Source organism: Phaenicophaeus curvirostris, chromosome 4 (assembly GCF_032191515.1).
Source record: "Phaenicophaeus curvirostris isolate KB17595 chromosome 4, BPBGC_Pcur_1.0, whole genome shotgun sequence".
Taxonomy (NCBI): Eukaryota; Metazoa; Chordata; class Aves; order Cuculiformes; family Cuculidae; genus Phaenicophaeus; species Phaenicophaeus curvirostris.
In genome coordinates, this window is record NC_091395.1 from 65,832,117 (window position 1) to 65,853,133 (window position 21,017).

Consider the following 21,017-nt stretch of genomic DNA (forward strand, 5'->3'; position numbering starts at 1 on the left):
ACAGGACCAGGGTTGCATGTTTTGTGCAATATGTGTGCAAAACATTAATTCACAAAAATTACTTTTGTTCTGTAATTTGATCTGACTGCTTCTGGATTTGAGCTTATTGTTTCATGAAAAATCTAACGTGCTACTTGGAAAATAGATCCCGGGATTAATAGTCAGCTCACAACTCATTGTTCTGTGTATTAGTAGCATGAGGTTATTGTCTCATTTCAAGTTTATGTATGCTGAATTTTATTTGCCTTTTTATCAGCGAGTTCAGCTTCATAAGGTCTTCCTGCATCTTTTTCAGTTTTGTATTCACTGTCCCTGATGGATTGCTGTTGTTTGGTATCTTGTTAACTGTGTCCCCTATCGCATCTTCCAGGTCACTTGTGAATTTGTTAAGTAGTGCAGGTCCCAGTGCAGAATCCTGCAGAACTGTGTAGGTAACCAAGACAATACCAAGGAAGTAATCTCTCTGTTTTTTTTCTTTGCTAACTTAAGAAAATGAGGCTTATGTGGTAGCTCTTGAATCCTTTGAGTAATTCCCTCAGTAATGCCTATAGACTGGTTTCTGTCACCTCTAGGTTCTCTGGCTTGACTGAGTTACGCTAGAACTATAACTTAAACCCAGCATCGTTACACACCAGTCAACCCTCAAACATATATCCATTACAAGAAGGTTGTATTGCTCTTGCACTTCCCTATAATACTTACCAAAAAAAGAAATTCTGTGTATATCTAAAAGTTAATTCATAGGCCAGCTTTTATGCCTCTGACCACTTTTAGTATTCCTTGCTTTGATTCCAACCAGGTGTTTTTAATCTGTGTTTCTCATGGCACAGCAATGTTTCTGAAGCTTTGTGGCACAAATTGTCTGAACTGGGATGGAAAGGTTTGTTTATAGTGTAGCCATTATCAGGTCTTTTTTGTTTATGGTAGTGTTTCAGTGCCTTAGTTATGAATCCAGTCCCTGCTCTGCTGTTTATTGTACAATAACATCTAACATCACCAAAACATAAAAAAGCTGTCCTTGCTCTGAAGACTATACAGCCAAATTTCTTAGATTATTGAGGAATGTGATTAAAAATAACAAATTATTTTACTTCTGAATTCACATGTCTTTTATATGCCATGTGAAGTGTATTAAAGACATAGATTCCATTGTTCACTGGATTTTAAATTGGGTTTGTTTCTGGGCCTTGGGCACTGTTTGACAGTGCCCTCCCCAGTTTGTGGCCGTTGGGTTTCTATGTTAAAGATTTGTTTAGACTTTTCACTGCAAGAAACAAAAGAACTTATGGTAAAATTGCCAGTTCCTCCATAATATCGAAGAACAATTTTGGACTTCTGTTAACATCATATGATGTGGCCATGCTTTTAATTGTCAGTCTTCTAGAGGAGACTGAAATGAATATATGATCTTTAGTATGTTATTGACTAAGCTTGATAACACTTTCACTTTGATTTATACTAATCAGGGTTTGCATATTTTTGCTATACATGTTAATAGTTATCAGGGAGCTTCTACTATAACTATTCTGGGAGAAAATGCTACTTTTGAAAACTTTGTCCTGGTTAAAAAATGTGGACACTTATATGCACATTAAGGGGGGGGAGGAAAAAAAAAAAAGTAAGAATTTTGTAATCTACATTGTCAAAGACCGTAACAGGGAAAAGATGAGAGCTCTTAACTATAAACTGTGTAATGTACTGGCATGTTTCACAGAGTAATTGAGGGGAATTTTTATAAAATGGCAGTTATGGCTTAACTGTTGTGTGAGAATGCATTTGGTCTAATTGTTAATGTATAGTGGTAGCCAGAATGAAGCACTGGAAGCCCGGATGTTATCCCATTGGGGAATGAAAGGGAGCAAAAATGTAGCTTCTGTAGCTTTATCTGAGGGGTTGTATCATTATATCTAAAGAGTGACTTTGAGGCTTGAGAGACTTAATCTCTAGATTATACTATTAAATAATAAGTTTAAGTTATTTTTCCACTTCCACCAAAATGTAGATTTTTTTTTTTTTTCATTGAGAGTGTAGACCTCAATGCAGTGAATTTAAGCCTGCAGACAATTTGCTTCCCTTTTATGTTACGTTTTTATGAATTCAAAGAGATAGTATATGGACCTTGAGTTTGAAAGGGCAATAGTAAAGGGTATGGGTTTTACTCTTCTAGTCCAATGTTTTCTGTTACTTTAAGACTTGGTACTAGGTGTGTCTTTAAGAAAGACTGAAAGCTTGTTAAAGCACCATCTCAGGTTTTTTTCCATTTACAAAAAAATGTTTGTTCAGAACCTTGCTGTATGGATACATAATTTTCAGAGGCCTTTTGGTGCCGATAAGATACAAATGGGATTACCTTAGATTAATTCAGTGGGTTTTGTGGTTTGGCTTTGGTCCCTGTTTTCTGAGATTAGAAACAACTGGGAGGGGGGAAAGCCTTACTTTTTAAGCTCCTTAAAAAAAACTTCTTTTTTTTTTTTGTATGAAAGGGAATTATGGAGAAAAAAGCTATTGAAGACATGGGAATGTCATACCTGGCATGAGCTTTTATTATTGTACGAATTTTTTTTAAAATTATGTTTTTTATGGCAATACCCATATTTCCATTTCACTTACAGGGAAGAGTAGGATTATTTAGTCTTCAAAAAAGAGTATTTACCATGCAAGGACAACTGTTGTAGGGAATGGACCTGGAGTGTTCTGGCTCTGGTTTCTGTACCATTGATCCTTCTCCCTGTTTCTTGCTATTTATTTTTTAAAGTTGTTGCTTTTCCACAGCTGGATTTCAGGAGATTAAATCTCAGTTATTGTCTTCTGCTGTCTGTTTTAGGTCAGAAGAATGCTTAGCGACTATCGCACTGAGTAGAATTTTAAGAAAGCATATCTACTCTAAGATAGTGTAAGTTGGAAAATCTGAAAATCCGAATATTTACACAATATTTTACTCTTATTCATTTACAAGACACTTTGTAAAATGGTGCTTGTGCCTATAGTTGTTAAGCTGTTGAGAGGCTATCTTTAACAGTGATCTTCTTAAAGTCATTGATCAGTATTAAAAAACCTGAAGGTTACTTAAAAGGAAAAAAAATTACTAGGAAGTGGAGTAAGTAGAAATTCTTCTGAAAGAATTGAATCATTAATTTTTGGCTAGGATTTGCAAGTAGTCAGTTTTCAAAAACTATTGATAGAGAGGTATAAATTTTTATTAGGTAATTCTTAGAATTAGTCATGTCCCTCCAACATATTTTGTAGCTGCAAATGGAGAATTATTTCTGACTTGGTAGCTAAAGTACCTAGCTTTGCAGTAATTACTTAGGCTGTGTTGTAGTCTCCCTGTTCAAATTAGCCATGGTCATTGTGAGGATGGGGAAAGTTATTTATTACGAGTCGGAGTGCAAAAGATTAAAAAGGGATGATGATTTACTTGTCAGAAAGTGTTCTCTAAAGTCAAGCTTCACATTGTTGCAGAAATGTTCGCTCATTGAGTGACACCTATTAATATAACATGGAAAGTCTCCCTGTACTATTGGAATGGGAAAACGCTCAGTTTGCATAAAATTTACTTATTTCTAAAACATAATAGAAATATGTTTAAGACGTCTTGTAAAACAAAGTACTTGAGACAGTTGTAAAATGAGAAGTCTCAAATATTATTTCAGAATATTGTTCATATTTCCACTTTTTGTATCATGTATGCATTTTGAAAATTAAAATAATGTTGAAATGAGTCATTGAATATTACTCAAAAAACTGGGCTGTAATATTTGAACATCATAGATATTTTGTTGTTGTCTCATTTCTGAATTTCTATGATACCCTGCGTCTCGCTGCCTCTTCCATCTCCTCACCATCTAAAAAAGCAAGACACGCTTTAACTGGTCAGCCAGAGTCAGTCAGATTTTTGTCAGCCTGAATTTCTCAAATGACTCATAAAATGAAGATAAGACAGGACAGGCCATGTTATCACCTTATTCAGTGAAAAGCTGAAGTATAAACTCTGTCCTTACTAGGTGCTAAGCGTCTAAACCAGGTATCTTAAGTTTTGACTGGAGTGACTCAGTATGCAGAAGGCCTTTCTTTGCTTTGCTGTATCGTAGAATGGGAAAATGGTTTAGTCTGGAAGGAACCTTTAAAGATCAACTGCCCCTGCCCCCTGCAGTGAGCAGGGACATCTTTCACTAGATGAAGTTGCTCAAAGCACTGTTCTGCCTTACCTTGAACAGTTCAAATAGGTCATCCACAGTTTCTCAGGACAAGCTGTTCCAGCGCCTCATCACCCTCATTGTAAAAAATGCCTTGCTTATGTCCAGTCTAAATCTACCTTCTTTTAGTTTAAAACCATTACTCTTTGTCCTGTCGCTACAGGCCCTCATAAAAAGTTTGTCCCAATCTTTCTTATAAGCACTGAAAGGCTGCAATGAGGTCTCCCCAAAGCCTTCTCTTCTCCAGACTGTGAATGACCCCAACTCAGCCTTTCCTCATAGGAGAGGTGTTCCAGCCCTCTGATTATTTTTGTGATGCTCCACTGGGCCTGATCCACAGGTCCATGTCTTTCCTTTGCTGAGGGCTCCAGAGAAGTCCAGGTAGCCAACATCTATAGCACTTCCATTGTCCACTGATGCAGTTGCTTTTGGTTAAGTGTTCAATTTCCAGAAGCCCACTGCTTTGCTATGTTGGATACTCAAAACCTTCAATGAAAATTGTGATTACCTTAACTAAGTCCTCTCCATCCCGTTTCTTTTGACTGTTTTTGATAGTATCTTTTCAAACCAAAGAGTACTTGGAACATGTGTTTGCTGTCCCTCTCCATTCTCTGTACAGTCTGTAAAAGAAAAGATGAGTGGATGGGAGACCTGCTGAATTAGAATAAATTAATTTCTTATTCAGTCACTTTCTCACTTTTTTCCCTAATTCCCGCCATCTACAATTCCATGATTCTCCTTTCCAGTGGAACTTTGTCAAACATATAAACTAGTTGTTGATTTCCTGAACATTCAAGTAGTTCTGCTATGTATCTTAAAAAAAGACAGATAGCATGTCAGCTTTTCCAGATCTTTGAAACATGGGGTTTGAGGAGGCTGACTGGGATTGTGACGTTGATTATGAAGAGTGTTCATCACATGCTACGATGCAAGTACCAACAGGAGAAGGATGAAATAGATATTGGAGTAGAATGTTGTTTCTTCACCAATTAAGAGAATATGGACTGCATAAGAGTTTTGATTTGTGGCTCTTTATTTGGAATATCTTGATCACAATGCTTTCTGTTCTCTAATTACGTGATGAAGCAGTAACCTTCAGGCAGGGTGTTTCAACCTAGTGTTATTTGTGCTTACTTACAAAATTCTCACTAATACAAATGTTACTGACGAAGATTGAATACTCTTGCATTGCCTACTTTCTCAAAATGAATGTTGCCCTCAGAGAAGTAAGGTGGGTTTACTGTGACATAGGGTTTTGTCAACTCTGTAGGTACTGATTATAATGGTTTTCTTTTTGATGATATCACAGTTGACTTAGTAAAGATCTGGAATATACAGTTGTACCTTGGTGGTGATGCAAAGGAAGCTCCTAAAAACTACAGTCTTTTGTTGTGTGGACGTAGGTACCAGCTGTAAGGTAACCTTTCAGTTGTGTTTGGCCACAAAATACATGCTGCCCACATGAAATACTGCACACGGGATACGGTTTAGATAATTATATCAAGTGGCATCTCTTCTGTGTGCGTTGGTCATCTCGCAGTGGGATTGAAGAAAACAGTAGATTTCGCTTAGGTGCTTTAGTCTGTGTTTCCTTTCAGTGAAGGGATATTTTCTGCTAGGATTTGAGCTTTGCTTTCTTTTGCTGAGAAGCTGGAGAGGAGAGAGTAAGCCCACACAAATGCCAGACGGGCATCTGGTTGATTGGCAGACTGGTCCAAAAATACCTCTTTTTGAACTAGCTTCTTCTGGGTTAGAGAGCAGAATGCCTACGTGTGTGGTGCTTACACCTCCTGCCCCTTGCTTAGCAAGATTGATTTGGGTTTGTGGATGGCATAAATCTTAGGATGATTTGTCTATTTTAGGATATTTTAAAGTGTAAGCTCTCAGGTAAGAGTGGTGTATGCGTTCTGTAAAGAGTGGTAAATGTTAATTCTAGCACTGATAAATTATGTTCTACTAAAATCTGTTGAATTATTCCGGAGATGGATATTTTTATGAGAACAGATTTTGGATTATAAAAATGCTTTGATGGCTTGAGTCAAGGCAAATATTGAAACTAAAAAGCTTCCAAAAAATGCCAGGCTTGAAGATAACAAGTATTTAGTGGTAGGATTTATGAAACTCCTGGCCAGATGAATTTCATAAATTCAGTGTTTTGTAAAGAAAATACTTTTTCTATTCCAGAAACAGAAATTGCTGCAAAATGGTAGGATTATATTGCCTTCCAGTGACTCAAAACATTCAGTCTTCATACAAACTAACATAGATAGTTCGCGGGTTTTGGGGTTTTTTTTTCTTTTTATCAAGGTGGACTTTTTTCAGCTGAAAGTAACAAAATCTCAACTTTCGCGTAAAGCTAGGTCAAATGTATATTGTAATCCATGGATTAGTTGTAAAGTCTTTGATCATAGCATTTTCCTGCATGAAAAATATCTTTTCTGAAAGTCACCTTTAAACTTGGATTAATTTGTATTACTTTTCAAAATGACACTGAATAGGTGTGCTATGTATGTGGAGTAAGCAGTATGTAAATGACTGCTTCCTGTACTGGGTGGTTTTTTTCACTGTTTAATATTATTCACGTATGGATACGCATTATCACAACTTATCATTTTTTCCTCTTTATAGGTCCTGCTGGGGACTTGCATCTGGCCTCAATGTGAAATTAAGGTAGAAAAACACATCTACATATGTGTTTGCTATTAAGATTTAGTTATTCACTGGTCATGCCTGAAGAGTGATGTTCGTCTCTAGACTGCTAACTGCCAGGAAGTATAAATGATTATCCTAGAAGTCAAGCCTCTCTCCTATTTACTGGAGTAAAATCACCTCCAGATATCGACGGAATATCAACTACAGAAAATGCTTCACGTTATAAGGATGCCAACCACCTAGATTCATGCGCCCTATCTGTACAGTTGTTGTGGATGGTTTGCCATCTGAAAGCTCCTCAAGCTCTTATCCAGGCCCTGTATCTGTTTCTGAAATGTCTCTGCTACATGCTTTGGGTCCAGTGCAGACCTGGCTGGGACAAGAGCTAGAGAAGTGTGGCATTGATGCCATGATTTATACTCGGTATGTCCTCAGTCTTCTGCTGCATGATAGCTATGACTACGACCTGCAGGAACAGGTATTTACATATTTTAGATGTTGTCCAGTGAAAGTGAGTTTTTGTATCAGTTACGTGTTGTGTATTAGACATGGGTATGGTTCATATGGGGAGGGTGGTTGTCTTTCAGTGTGGGGTTGGAAGGCGGATATGAACCACACGGGGATCAAATTTAGTGAGTGAACTGAGATTAATGTATTTAGTTTGCTTTATGAGCAATTATATTAAACAAAATTTTCACATTGCTGCAATCAATATCAGAATTATTAACACTGGAATGTCCTGGATTGTAAATGCAGACCTTCAGTACTCGTAATTATAAGATTAATTTAATAATGGAACATTAGTAAATTAATGTGCTCCTTGTAAGTTGCATGTCAAATTGGGCTGCTTCATTTCTCCTCATGAATTTCATATTGTGCTATTTCAGTAAAGAATAAAAAAAAGCTTTTTTTGTAGTATTCAAGTATTTAAAATACATCATTGCATATACATTATTCATATTTTGTAAAAGAATGTTAATGCTGAATCTTGATGAAAGGTGTGCAAAAGACTTGTGGAACAGTGAATATCTGTCCATGACTGTAATTCAGAAAGGGCAGGGGAAGAAAAATGAAGCTATTGGGTAGCACAACTCTTATTACTCATGAGCCTTTATTGCTATGGATTTTATGTGTTCCTAGACCATACTTTGCACTCTAATTTCACTTTTTTGGTTTTTTTTTTAATTTTAATTTCTCTGCCTCATCAAGCTATACCAAAGTACTTTTAATAGTGGAGTTTTCTGGATATAGGACTCAGGGAAGTTCTGGTGATTTCAAGAAGGGATGTGGATGCTGTTGATCATAGACTTCATATTATAAGGTGGCTGTGGTTACAGTGGGAAGAAAGGAAGGAAAGCAAATACCTGTTATTTAGTCGCTTAATTATTAGCTCTTTTCTGTTGCTCTTGTTTTGGTTATAGTTCACATATTGCTACATAACTGCTTCAGAACTTTATTTTTTTTTTTAGTTTACCTTTTTAAGCATCAAGCAAGAGCAGAGCAGGGTGTTGTGGAATAGATGTAAATGTAGCTGAAGCAGGAAGAAAAAAAAATTCATGTCAGATGCTGCCAGTTTCTGAACTCTTAGCAGCTATTACAGTGCATGAAAGCCTTTTGTGGTTCCAGTGTACAAATCAGAAAACTTTATGTGCAAAAGTAATTTTTGTTCAAAAGTTTATGTGGCAGCAGGGGAAGTCACCTGCAACAACCTTGTGATTAATAATAATAATAAGAAGAAAAATCCCACTGGAAGCACGCTTTAGAATGTAGCTTAACAGTGAGCTTACCTAGGTCTTGGTCAGACATAAATAGCTGTATTTTAAAAAGAGACATAATAAAGTTCTAAAACCTATTTGAAGGAGAGTAGGGGAGGAGGAGTAGAGAAAGAAGAAACAAAGTGTAACCACACCAGAATTTCAGGAGCTTTATAGATAGCCCTATCGCCTTGGGGAGTAATGAAGACTTGTTTGTTTTCAGTCCATTCAACAGCACAGTTGTAACGGTCACTACTGTGATAATTTAAAATGACTGAAGTGCCAGAATTGGGTTTTTTTTTATCAGGTTTTGCACGAAGCAGGGTAACTATATTATGAAAACCCCATTCACTTTATTTTTTGTTCGGATACCTTAACTGGGTATTTTGTGAGTTGATAGTGGAGCTCCAAGGGATGCATCTGTCCTTTTTGAAGTTGATTGTCTGAACCTAATGAGCCAAAGAGAGGGAAGAATACAGAGGCTGACAGGGGAGCCAAAACTTGTGTTGCAACGCGGGTTCAGTAGTACAAATGTACAGGATCTCCTGAACATTAGGATTCGAAGAAGCTGAAAGCTGCTCTTTCACCTCCTCCAATATATCCTACATCCTGCTAATAACATACCTTATTGTGTTTGTTCCCTGTATTTCAAATAACAGATTTCTAAGTTTTGAGACCTAATACCCATTTAGTTTTGGGATGATGTCGTGTAATAATTATTGGCTGCAAATGTTGTGAACCGTACTGCTACCAAATTCCTTTCTCAAGTAGCTTAGTCTTTAAATACTCCAAACATGAATGTCTTATATGGAGCATTGATGAAATTTCGGAACACATGCTTGTTCTTCTTGTTGGTGTTTTTTTTTTTTTTTACAATTATTTTTATTTATTGCATAGTTGTCATTTGTATGACCTGGCATTTTAGTATTAATTTTTGTTAAGTCATTCAGAAACAAGAAAATATGTACTCTAAAGCATTTTTTTTGCATATAAGCAGTTTTAATCCAATTTTGGTGGTGGGTGCAGCATTAGGACAAAGCAAAACTGAATACTAGTGTAGTTTACAAATAGGAATCACAGAAGAGTGCAGCAATTAAACATCTATGTAAGAAATAATGAAAAATACTTTAGGAGTAAAACATTGTGAGTTGCTGAGCTTCTTTAATTCAGAGTAATTCCCATGGAAGAGTTAGTTCTTGGCATCTTTGGAATTTTTTATCCCATAAGATTCCTTTGGTCCTTGAGAAAGATGATGACAGAATTTCATAGAATCATTAGGTTGGAAAAGAGCTTTGAGATAATGGAGTCGAGTCATATCTGTCCATTACTAAATCATATCCCTAATCACGTCCTCTACCCCTGTTTTAAATACCGCCAGGGATGGTGACTCAACCACCTCCCTGGGCAGCCTCTTCTAGTCAAAGTTCCTGTTTCCAGGGAGAAAACTGATTTCTTCTTAACTTAGAGGGCAGGTACAAAGAGGGCAGAGGCTTTATTGTCACAAGGAGCCACACGGAGAAGACCAGGCAAAATGGGTATCTTGGTATGAGAGAGAATATTACTGTTTTTTTAGAGTGAGAACAATCATTCGCTTGTACAGACTCCTCAGGAATGTGGTAGTGTCTTGATTGCTGGAGGCTTTCAAGATGAAACAGGACAAGGTGTTAGATAGTTATTTATAGGCTCCCTTTCCCTTGAGAGGCTGGAACAGATGATTTTTCAAGGTCCCTTCCAACCTGGGTGGTTGTACAATTCTTTGCATATAGAATTCTGTTTCTTTGGGGAGTGATTAGCCATAATTTCTTCCCAAAAATGCAGCAATTACTTCTGTTTTGAACAGGTTAAAATGAATGCATGGTCTTTGCACACGCAGAATGGGATTGCAATGGATTGTTCATATGTGTAATATGCTTTTTTGGTATGGGGATGATCAAGGGGACAAATTTAGGAAGTTTTAGTCTTATGGCTACCGTATAAATCATATTCCTTAGAAGTGCTGAAAACTGTTAAGTTTAGATGCTCGCTGAGATCTTTCCACCTCAGATGACATTATTAGTACTGCTTTAGTTGCTTCAGGGAACCTCCTTCCATGCTTTCTTTAAGGTGTTCTAGTGTCATCAGCTGTAGCAGGGAAATGGAACTCTGAAGTCCTGGACTGAGATTCTGTCAGGTAAGTACAGAAAGATTTAAAATAAAAAGTGAATGAAAAAAACATCCCCAAGCTTACTAGGCAATCCCAGCTATTTAAAATACCAGTGTTACTCTGTTATCAGTAACTTCAGTTGACTTTTAAAATAAGGATTTCAAAAGAATGCCAGAGTCTTGATTGACTTCAGGGTTATGTTTGAGAATAAGCAGAATGTTCCCTTCTGGTTTGTTAGTAATATGTAGTATGTGTTCTAGTCTTCATTCTGCTGCAGACTTCTGAGGCTTTGATCACTTGAGCTTTTTTCCTCAAATTTTGTCTGACTGTATATGGTGAAGTAGTTTGATAAATATGTAGATGATAAGATGTGTTGAAGGGTTTAGTGTGGGGGGGTTGTGGGGTTTGTTTTGTTTTTATTTTTCTGTGTGTGTCTCATTTGGGGGAGTGGTTTTGTTTGTTTATTTTTATTATTACTGTCAATTCTGTGCCTTTCCCAATTAGTGATCTCTGTTGAGTATCATTATATGGATGCAGACGCAGTATCACAAAATGCTAGATCAGTAAGTCATGAGTTTTCAGAGACTTGGTAGAGGCATTTTGCAGGTACTTGTGTGCAAGGCTGTAGGGAGAGGGACAGTACTGAGAACATAGATGAAAGTAAAACCCTAATACACTGCAGCCAAATCTTACTGGAATGTTTGCAGGTTTTATTCCGATAGATTTGCTTGAACTGAAATATCTATTGAAATATTGGGGAAACTGATAAGCAGGTATTTTTTGCCCAGCTGTGTTTTAGTTCTGGAGAGCCTTCAAGTCTTGTTTATGGTAAACTGCACTGTGGTTCCAAGATCTTCCAGAGCTGCTATACCTACCTACCAAGAGTTACTGTAACACCTCCTAAATATACACACTTCAGATGCTTTTTAGAAAAATACTCAAGTACTGAATTAAATTATCCTTGTCATTTATAGCACAATTCTCATTCAATCCATACTTGCTACTTTTGGAAATGAGTCAAAAAGCGTAAGATCTAAAAGCCCTCTCTCCTCTGGTGTTTTTTTGTGGCAATGATATTGCTGGTGACAGCGTTTAAGAGGGCAGAAAGGAGGAGGCTCTTCGGGATTTTTTCCTAGCGTTGGCTCGCGGAGGAGAGAATGCAAAGATAATATGAATTGGGTTTGCACTTTTTCCTTGATTACTGTGACAGATGTTCATAGTAATAGTTTCTTTTATTTTGGTCGAGTTAGTTTTTGTCTGTCATATCAGAAAATAAACGAGGACATCAGTAGTAGATTTGCCTTTTTGTTCTCTAGAAACAAATGTGTTTCTTGTTTACAGACTTTCCAGAGAATATGATTCTCAAATTGATTTTCACATAGATGTCTACATTGTCAAAATTCCTAAAGAAATCTGCTGAACCATGTTGTTGTAACATAATGTGCTCATTATTCAGGTGTGTTGGGGTATTGTTTGTTTGTTTTTTAAGACTCTGTTCAGAATGTTTGGAAACCACTGGCATTTTGTTGTGAGATAGATGACCTTTCAGATGCTTTGTCTGTTAAGGAAAACCTCATAAAATAGTTGTGGGTTTAAAGACTTTGTGATGGTAACTATAAAGTGTAAAATGTTTCTTTTGGGCTTTCATGATTTTTATTTTATTGTTGTTATTTTGGAATAATGGATAACTTAAGGAGAAAAACTCATGGAACTACTGACAAGTCTTTTAACTTTTGGGGACCCACAGGATTGCTGTTGCGAGAGATATGCACGTTGTGGGTCAGCCTTTTGACTTCAGACTAGATTGATTTATCAGAATGCCTTGCTTTTAGTTTCCTAATCTTAAACCAACTAGGTGCTTTTAAGATTTCTGATTGTTATTTAAATGCTAATTAAAAGTATATTTGTAGATACATGTATTCTCAAACCAGTTTGTAATAGAGTAAATATTGCATTAAGATAGTATATCTGTGTGAAGTGGAAGCCATTGCCTTAAAATGTGTTTTGTGTGAAACGATATTTCATTAATCTTTAATTGTACAATATTAAAATAAGTGTTCTGTGCTGTATCTTTTAAATACTGTTTGTAAACGTAACTGTTTCTGAATATCACAAGTTCATGGGTTTTTGCATGTAGACTGTTCTCCCTTTTGAAGGGATGGAGTCTTTAAAACCCAGAAAACAGGCCCAACAGCCAGACACACTGTGAGATAAAGGCTTTGTTTGTAACCCTTTGGTCATGCAGCATGAAGGTCTAAACGCATATGCATACTTTCCATATCAAGTATCTTCTGTTGCTTTTGATCAACTTTTAACTCATTTTTGGAAGTTGACATTTGTTTCTGACAGTTAAAAATGAAAATCCTTAAAAAGTTCTTGCTTTTTTAAAGACGTATTCCTAACTCTCAGAAGTAAGTAGCTGTCAACTGTGGTCTTCTGTGAGATTTTTTTCCTTTAGATTTTTCATTGTATAAGAGGAATGTTTTCATTCTGGAAGACTAATTATTTGTAGAGTGATTTGAAATAGTTCCATTCAGGTACTTCTTTAAAAGGGAGGGATAAAGCAATAGCTACACTACTGCTGACTCTGATCATAGTTTAGTCTTGCTTTTTCATCATTAGTACATAACTACATTTTGGACTTTAAATATGTTTCTTCTTTATATGAAGAGACGAACAAAGCAGTGGAGAAGACCTCAGTCCACATATGATAAAATATTAGGTTTCTACTCTGTAGTTTTATCTCCATAAATGCTTTTGGCCCATTGCTCTGAACTGGAATAGGGTTCTTCTGAGTTTGGCTAATGTGTGCTGATGACACAGGACACTTTCTGCTTGACAGCACTTGTGATTTGCCTGCCAGGTTCAAGGGTCCAGTCGGACATGGGGCATTTGTTCTCCCTGCCATCCCATGTTAACCCAGTAGAGGGACCCGACATCTGGATTTGTATTTTAGTAATGAATGTTTAGCTTTTCAGGTGGATATTTCAGGGGAAAGAGGATGTGTCTTGTTTTTGTTTCAAAGTGACAATCTCATTCATAACCTGAAGATAGGAGGAGAAATGAGGATTTGCTCACTGTACTACACCAAACCCGTATTAAATGTTAATCTGGCTGGCATGCCTGTTTAACAAGAGAGGGCAATACAGTTCTAGTATAATTGCAACTGCTCTTTTTATCGCCTTGAAAAGAAAACCTGTTGCTCATTCAAACCGAATTTTTAATGCATTAAAGTATGCTGAGTATAGTTAAATTATAGTGGGATGATGCTGTGTGACTGCTGCGCACAAGTGTCACAAAGCTTCGGAGTTCACCAGCAACACGTACAAGTACATTTTTTGAATGCAAACCACTTCCAATTTAGTTTTGTGTTTGTGTTACTGCTTATTAAGCCGGGCAACTTTTCTAATCTTCTTTCTTTAGCTTTCTAATCCTTACCCAAACTAAGCATGTAGAATTCAAGTTGTGCAAAGTTGTGTATGAAGAAAAGTGTAGTTATGTAGGAAGGGGAACTGAGACCAAGACTTCTTCCTATACTTTTTTTACATTACTAATTCCAAGTTCTTAGAGTATTCAAATGTGTATGTGTTCACAGGGTTGGGAATAAAATCCTTTTTTTCGTACATAAGCATTTAAACTGGAGAAAGAACAGATCTATCATATTTAGGAAACAGTACTTTATAATCAAGTTAAGCAAGCTTTATGGGCCATATTATTGATAGGAAATAGTTTAACTTTTGTAAAAGCTCTGACAAGTAAGTTAAGTTCACCAGGGAAATCTTAGCTGTGTTCCCCACCCAGACAGCTACAGATAGACACACACACTCCAGGAGTGACTGGCTGCAGAGTGTGTAACTCACAGTGTCATATTTAAACTCTGGAAAATAAATCTATTGTACACAGTGTTAACTTGGTGAGAAAAAAAAATGGGGTGATCTGCGTTCCTCTTCACTTAAGCAGTGGAAGATGACTGAAATGGCTTTGCTGTAAAGGCATGGGCCTCAGAGGACTCCCTGGTATCTCCTCTGAACTGCCCTGTGTGCAGGCAGGCTTGTGATTCCAGCAGCACGACGGGCTTTGTCGTATGAGAGCATCTGTAGATTGGCTTGTGAAGAGCAGCTGCAGCTGTTTTGCAGGTGCTGAAGTCCTTTCAGTAGAGTTCCTTTGCAAGTTGCTGTCAGAGCTTCCAGCCAAATCTCGGGTAGCAGTTCTGACCAGCGCATCTAGAGTTCACTGGTGCAGCAGGCTGTGGCAGTTTACTATTTTTTATTATTTTATTTTATTTCTTTTTCTAAAAATTTATTAATTTTTGGTTGGTATTTGACTTGGCCTTTCATTTAACTTGTTAGTTAAGAGAGAACTGCTCTGTTTTGTATTTTTGTCTTAGTGACTGTTAGATGTGGGGTCGATTTGGAGTATCATGAACTACACATTTGTATTCTTTATTCCATTTAGGGATATGAGTTGTGGTGGCAGAGACTTGAGCTTAGCAGTAGGCTCTCAGGGTCATTGTATTTGTGCAAACTGTAAAGGTTTCAGGGTAGTCAGCTTCAATTGATATGTCAGTGCAAAAGGAAAGCATTTGTTCTCAAGGACTGCTGTTACCTGAGATTTTTTCTTTCAGACTGTCTTCTACTTTTGTACTGTTGTGAGTGACCATGTTGAAATGCTGATTCCTTTGCAGACATGTCTGTTCCAATATGTGAAATGTCCATTTCAGGACATCAAACTTACATTGGCTCTGTGGTGCCTATCTTATGTGCTATCCTACTGAAGCAGGCACATATGTATATAATTTAGCTAAAATGTTAGCATTAGCTTCTGTTCTGAGTAACCAAAGCTGTCTTTAAAAACAATACTGCGTTACCTTTTATGTCTTTCTAAATAGCATCAAATGCTGTGTCTTATGTTGTATCTCTCTCAGTCATGCAAGAAGAATAACAGAATCACTTTTATTGTTATGGCTCCTCGTGTATTTTCGCAAAGTCTTACACAATGCAAAGCAGAGATGTAGGCTTAACTGCCAGGCTGTTTAGTCCTCGTAACGGTCAGGATTTATTTGCAGCCATCTCTATGCTGATTAATTGTGCTGCTTCGGGTTCTGGGGCTGGCTGAGATAGCTCCTTGGTGTTCTTTGTACAGTAACTATCATGTGATGGTACATGCTTGCTGCATCTCTTCAAGCAAGGGTATGTACTGCCCACATTCTCTGAAATCAGATTGTTAAAGTGGTCAGTGATGCTTGCCGTACAGCTTTATTCCTAAGTCCAAGCGAGCTACTATGAATGCCATGAAATAACTTCTTCAGTCGTAATATGTCCATTTCAGATATATGGAATCTGTAGTGGCAGTTTCTTTTGAGTTCTTGGCTTTCTTTTCTGCCACATAGGCAAGATGTGCAAGTAAAATGATGTCTCTATAACTGTGGCTATAGCCTTGTTAAATCTTTTTTTTCCTTTTCTTTTTATTTCTGCTTTTACTTTACTTGGAAAACTCTAAAGGCAGCCTGCTTAGCAAACAGGATTTCAACAGATGCAGTATTTGCATGTTCTCTTGCTCTTGGGAGTGGGTGTGATCAAGTTTTTTCTGCTTCGTTTCAGCCTAGAGTAACTTCTAATTAGTGAAGAACACATAGTCTGCCTTTTTGAGTTGGTAGGATTATAAGTAAGAGTTTATAATTAAAAGAGGCTCGGTTTACAGGATGTTATACTCAGATTGATTGGTTTTGAGAGGTAAAGTTCTTCACTGTCAGCAAATAGTGAAAACATCAGTCCTGAATGATATGAAGACCTTGAAGTCTGATAAATTATCAGCCATTCTGTTACAGTCCAGCTGCATAGGATTGTAATGTTCCAGATAGAGCAGCTGGGAAAGAGGTGACTGCAGTGGCTAGATGGTACTCTGGCTTTTCACAGTGAGTCTAAGATTAATTCTTTCCCTGGCAATACCTGGATTTGGAGTAATTATCTATCATTCTTCAATGTTTTCAAGTTGTTGCCATTCTATGGATTTTGGTGCTGCTCCCTGGAAGTGTACTTATCTGATTTTTGTCTGCCGAACTTGTTGTATTTCTCTTGGAGAATATAAGCTGAGTTCGGGCCACCATTCTTCTAAATTGTCTCATGTAGGTATTGCCTCATTATCTTTGTCTCAGTCTGAGGCAGCCTGTGAGGAATGTCTGAGCCAATCCTGACCCATTAGACCTTTCTCATTAATTATAATGAGAGGCATTGTTTCTTAAAATCTTCATAGAAGCCATTATGAAAATGTATATATCCCTGGGCTCTGAGCAATATATGAGATATTTTCCTGAATCTCAATTCAGAGGAAGTATTTTTTCAGGCAAGATCATTGGAGGTATTTATACAGTCTGCTTCTTGAATAATCTTAGAGGTGAAATATACACATCATCTGCTGCATTTTCCCCAAATTCTCCATTATGAGATCCTCCTAAAGGTAGTTAGGACCTGTTCCATTTTGGATGTAATATATGGCTATTTTCTTCCATTCCCTACCTATCCAAGCATCTCAAGAGACTATTTTTGGAGTTCTTTTAATATAATTTTGGAAAAGTTTTCTTGCAGCACACAATGGTTGTTACTTGTCTATGCAAATGTTGGATGTAATTAAATACCAGTGCTGTAAAAATGGTTGTTGCCGGAGGAGACTGGGACTGCTGAAGTACCTGGGTTTTCATTATGTCAGATTTGTATTCATTTATTCACTACAAACTTTGATAGTAGTCACTAGCTTAAGATAGACTGATGGTGGACTTGAGCAGTAATTTTGCAGACTGCATGTTGATATTGAGGAATTATTTTGAGTGTGTTTGTGGAGAGAGAGAATGTGTGTGCCTTTAGAGAATGCTGCGGGCTTGAGTTGAGACTGTTCTGTCTCATAGACACAGTAAAGTTCTGCACATTCTGTAGTTGTATTAAAACATTTTGGGGTTGTGGTGTCTTGTACAGTCCATGACCTAGGTATAGCGGTTGTTTTGGGTGATCTGTCTTTTCTTGGTTTTGAACTTCTTTCTGAGGAATGATGGCACTGTTCGCTCTGTCCATATGAGCATTTATTCTGTTTTTCCCTTCAGCACGTCCAGTTATTTGATGATCTATTCTAATGGCATTTGAGCATCTTTTAAAATGTTTTGTAAGAAAGGATTCTCCTACAGCCTAGAAGAGGAATCTGCAGACAAATGCCCCATTTTGGAACAAATGGGCAAAACTTAATCTTTATGCACAGCACTGGACAGGGACTGGCCAACTATTCTGTAAACATACAACTCCACAACTATTCATGGCAAAAATACCGCCCAGCTCTTCTGTGGAAACTTTGGCAAGAGTTTTCCCCTTTTAAGAAACTATGGGTAGTTATTTCTACACTGTCTTGGACATAATCTCTTAATCTATTAACTGAGAATTATAAGAAGGGAAAAATTGTTCATATACATTATTCAGTCTTGCAGGACTCTGCTTGCATACCTTGATGATTTGGGGAATTCTTTTTCAGATTAGATGATCTTGTCTGAATGCTAGGGTTACTTGTTTTGATGATAATCCTTGAGGTAGATGCTTAAAGGAAGAGGCTCTATGCGTGATTATTATGTATTTGAGAAAATATGACATTTAATGCTTTGTATTTTTTTGTATGAACTTGTTACTAGAACTTGCTTGTTGATGCAGCACTTTTTGGCTGGCCAGCAGTAACTTTTATGAAAGCAAGAAATGCCAGGCTGGTAATATGCATGAATACCAGATGGTTTATGCTGAAATTAAAATGCTTCAAAAGTAAATGGAGTTTTTAAAATTTTCTGATTCAGTTTCTTTTTGACTCAGTGTTTTCTTCTCTAAGAGAATGCAGATTCTTGCCCTGAAGTCTCATATTATTCCAACTAAAAATGTTAGCCACATAGATAATTATGGCTATTCAATACATTGTCGGAAAACTTGATATACATTATATTTGTCCATTGTTTTAGTGTGTATCTAATTCAATATATAGTGCATTTATGCAGGGAGTATCCTAGAGAATCGGTTTCCCTGAACTTAGATTAAGAAAAAAAATATTTTTTTTTTATAACATATTTTTCTGATTATTTGATTTCCTGACTTGAGGAGTTTGTTGATCAGATTATTAAATCTGATTCCTTTCATGTGTGTTCTGCTAATAAGGCAAAATTTAAGACTGTTTACTTACCTGGATAGAAATGGGGACCTTGAGTCATCTAGTGTTTCTGCTTCAGTGGACTTGACTCCAGCTTTTATGAAATATTAGTAGTTCCTGCAAGATTCTTGTAGTGTGTTTTAACACTGGTTTTCTGTTTATGTGGACAAGGAGCTTCAAACCAGTTTGCTTTCAGTCTTGTGGAGGTGTCATGTTTGTTCTCTTACTGGTGGCAGATATTTCTCTATTATTTTTATAACAAATGAAAGTATAAAGGATCACTACCAAACTTGGTTTTCTTTTGCTTCTCCAATTTCTTGGTAGGGTGGAGGGAAGCAGTAGAATTGCTGCTCCTGCTTAGTGAGCAGGAAAAAAGCGTTTAGAAATCTCTTTCTAAAATGTCTGCATGTATATTAATTCAGGATTGGATTTAAGCACTCCAAATACTGAATTTCTTGAGGTGCCATTAGTAAGTAGAATACAGATACTTTCCCAGCACTTCTTTAGCCACATTTATGGTTCCTAAGTTATTTGTGTCATGAAACATTGCTTTTTTTATAATTCAAATTCCCTCTAAATTATCTGATTATGTAGTAGGTAGGTACTGTAGGTCTCTGAAGAGGAGTTTTTTTAAAAAACAGTTTAGATATTCAAACTTGAATTTTTCCAAAATCCATATAGCCTCAATTTCTTGTTATTTATTTAGTATTATGTGGTTGTCCCTTAAAAAATTTAAGTAGTGGTAGTCAGCTTTAAATATTAGAATTTTGTAAGCCAAACTTAAGAGTTTCTTTTCTTTGTATGCACACTTTTTAAATCTGTAGGGTTGGGACGGCATTGCTTTTGTGAAATTTCAGTGTCCGCAGAACAGAATTGTCAAAAATCAAAGTTACTCTTGCATTAAGATGAGCGTTATCATATGGTCTCTCGTTCTGTTAGGAAACAAAGGTAAATGAAGGCATCACATCCAGACGCTGAAGAGAACAGATGCCCTTAGTGATTCTTTCCATGTGAAGTAACTAGTTTACTTACCTTTGTGCACACAGAACGTTTTGTTGACCTGCTTTCTTTCCTGTTCGTCATGGGCCTAGTATTTTCCAGTTTAAGGAGTAAATCTACTGATGGGCTCCTAACCACTGCAGACAAAGAAAAAGAAGGGGCAGTGGCAAAGCAAGAGATTAATTTCAACTGTTTGCAACGTCTGAGTTGTCTTTTTAAAAATCAGTTTAGTTATCACAAAACCAGAATTCCACTAGGTTTGTGTGTCACACCTCAAATACTAGACTCACTTGCTAGGGAATATGACATTTTCTTGCTTCTTAGCCGTTCTACTGCAATGTCCTTTTCTTTAAGTTGATTATGAGTGCTTCTGATAGCTTATAACACAAAAATTAGATGTAAGGATTAACTTTTTAAAAGTTGAGAAGTGTCCAGGTTTGTAGGCAAGTGTCATATCTTTCAAATCGTATGTGGAGAACTAAATGAAATGCTTTATAAACTTCTGTTAGCAGGAAGTTTGTTACTGTTGTGCTGACAGACTGCTGGCATGTATGGGTAGTAAAGCTGCTCTTGCAGAGGTTACCTTTACTGTACCAGTACAAAGTAAAGCTTTGGTGGCGTAGACAAAACAATGTCATTTAATAATAGCATTTCAGTAACATTTTCCTAATGTAGATGTTGCCTTAGTCAGCTTTCCACCTAAAAGCAGAATAAATTAAGTTAACCCAGCACACATTTGCTAGCGTGTCTGGATTTTCATTTTGAGTAACGTATTGCAAGTGGGTGTCTTGTTTTTTTTCATTCGTAATTGTGCCCATGTGGATGAGCAGGACAGGCTTTGGAAGTTGGGGGTGGGGTAGGTGTTAGGAAGGGTTTGAGTGCTCTACAGCCTCCTCATTGTGCATAAAGAATATATAAACTACAAGCTTGGAAAAGACTTCTGAATTTAGTTTTATAAAATGTAGTGTAGATGTGCACAGTCTATTGAACCTGTTTTCTGAGAATTTTATTTTTCTTATTTTTTTCTATTCTATCTTTTGATTAGTCCTTCCAATAACAGAAAAAGCAGCCTGTCCACATCCCTTGCTTTAAATGAACTGCTGGCAT

General features: G+C 36.9%; 1 protein-coding gene across 5 annotated transcripts in view; it reads left to right on the forward strand.

The window, feature by feature from the left end:
- The window catches only part of KIAA0232 (KIAA0232 ortholog), a 70,776-nt gene that overhangs the window by 10,194 nt on the left and 39,565 nt on the right, over window positions 1–21,017 (forward strand). For 3 of the 5 annotated variants that reach the window (XM_069856361.1, XM_069856362.1, XM_069856360.1), the window contains exon 2: window positions 6,825–7,326. The exons of 1 other annotated variant lie outside the window; for it this stretch is intronic. In XM_069856361.1, the coding sequence (XP_069712462.1) occupies window positions 7,096–7,326 (231 nt within the window). In that variant the 5' untranslated portion in view covers window positions 6,825–7,095. The remainder of the gene's footprint in view (window positions 1–6,824; window positions 7,327–21,017) is intronic. One more of the 5 variants, XM_069856363.1, reaches the window with a different exon arrangement.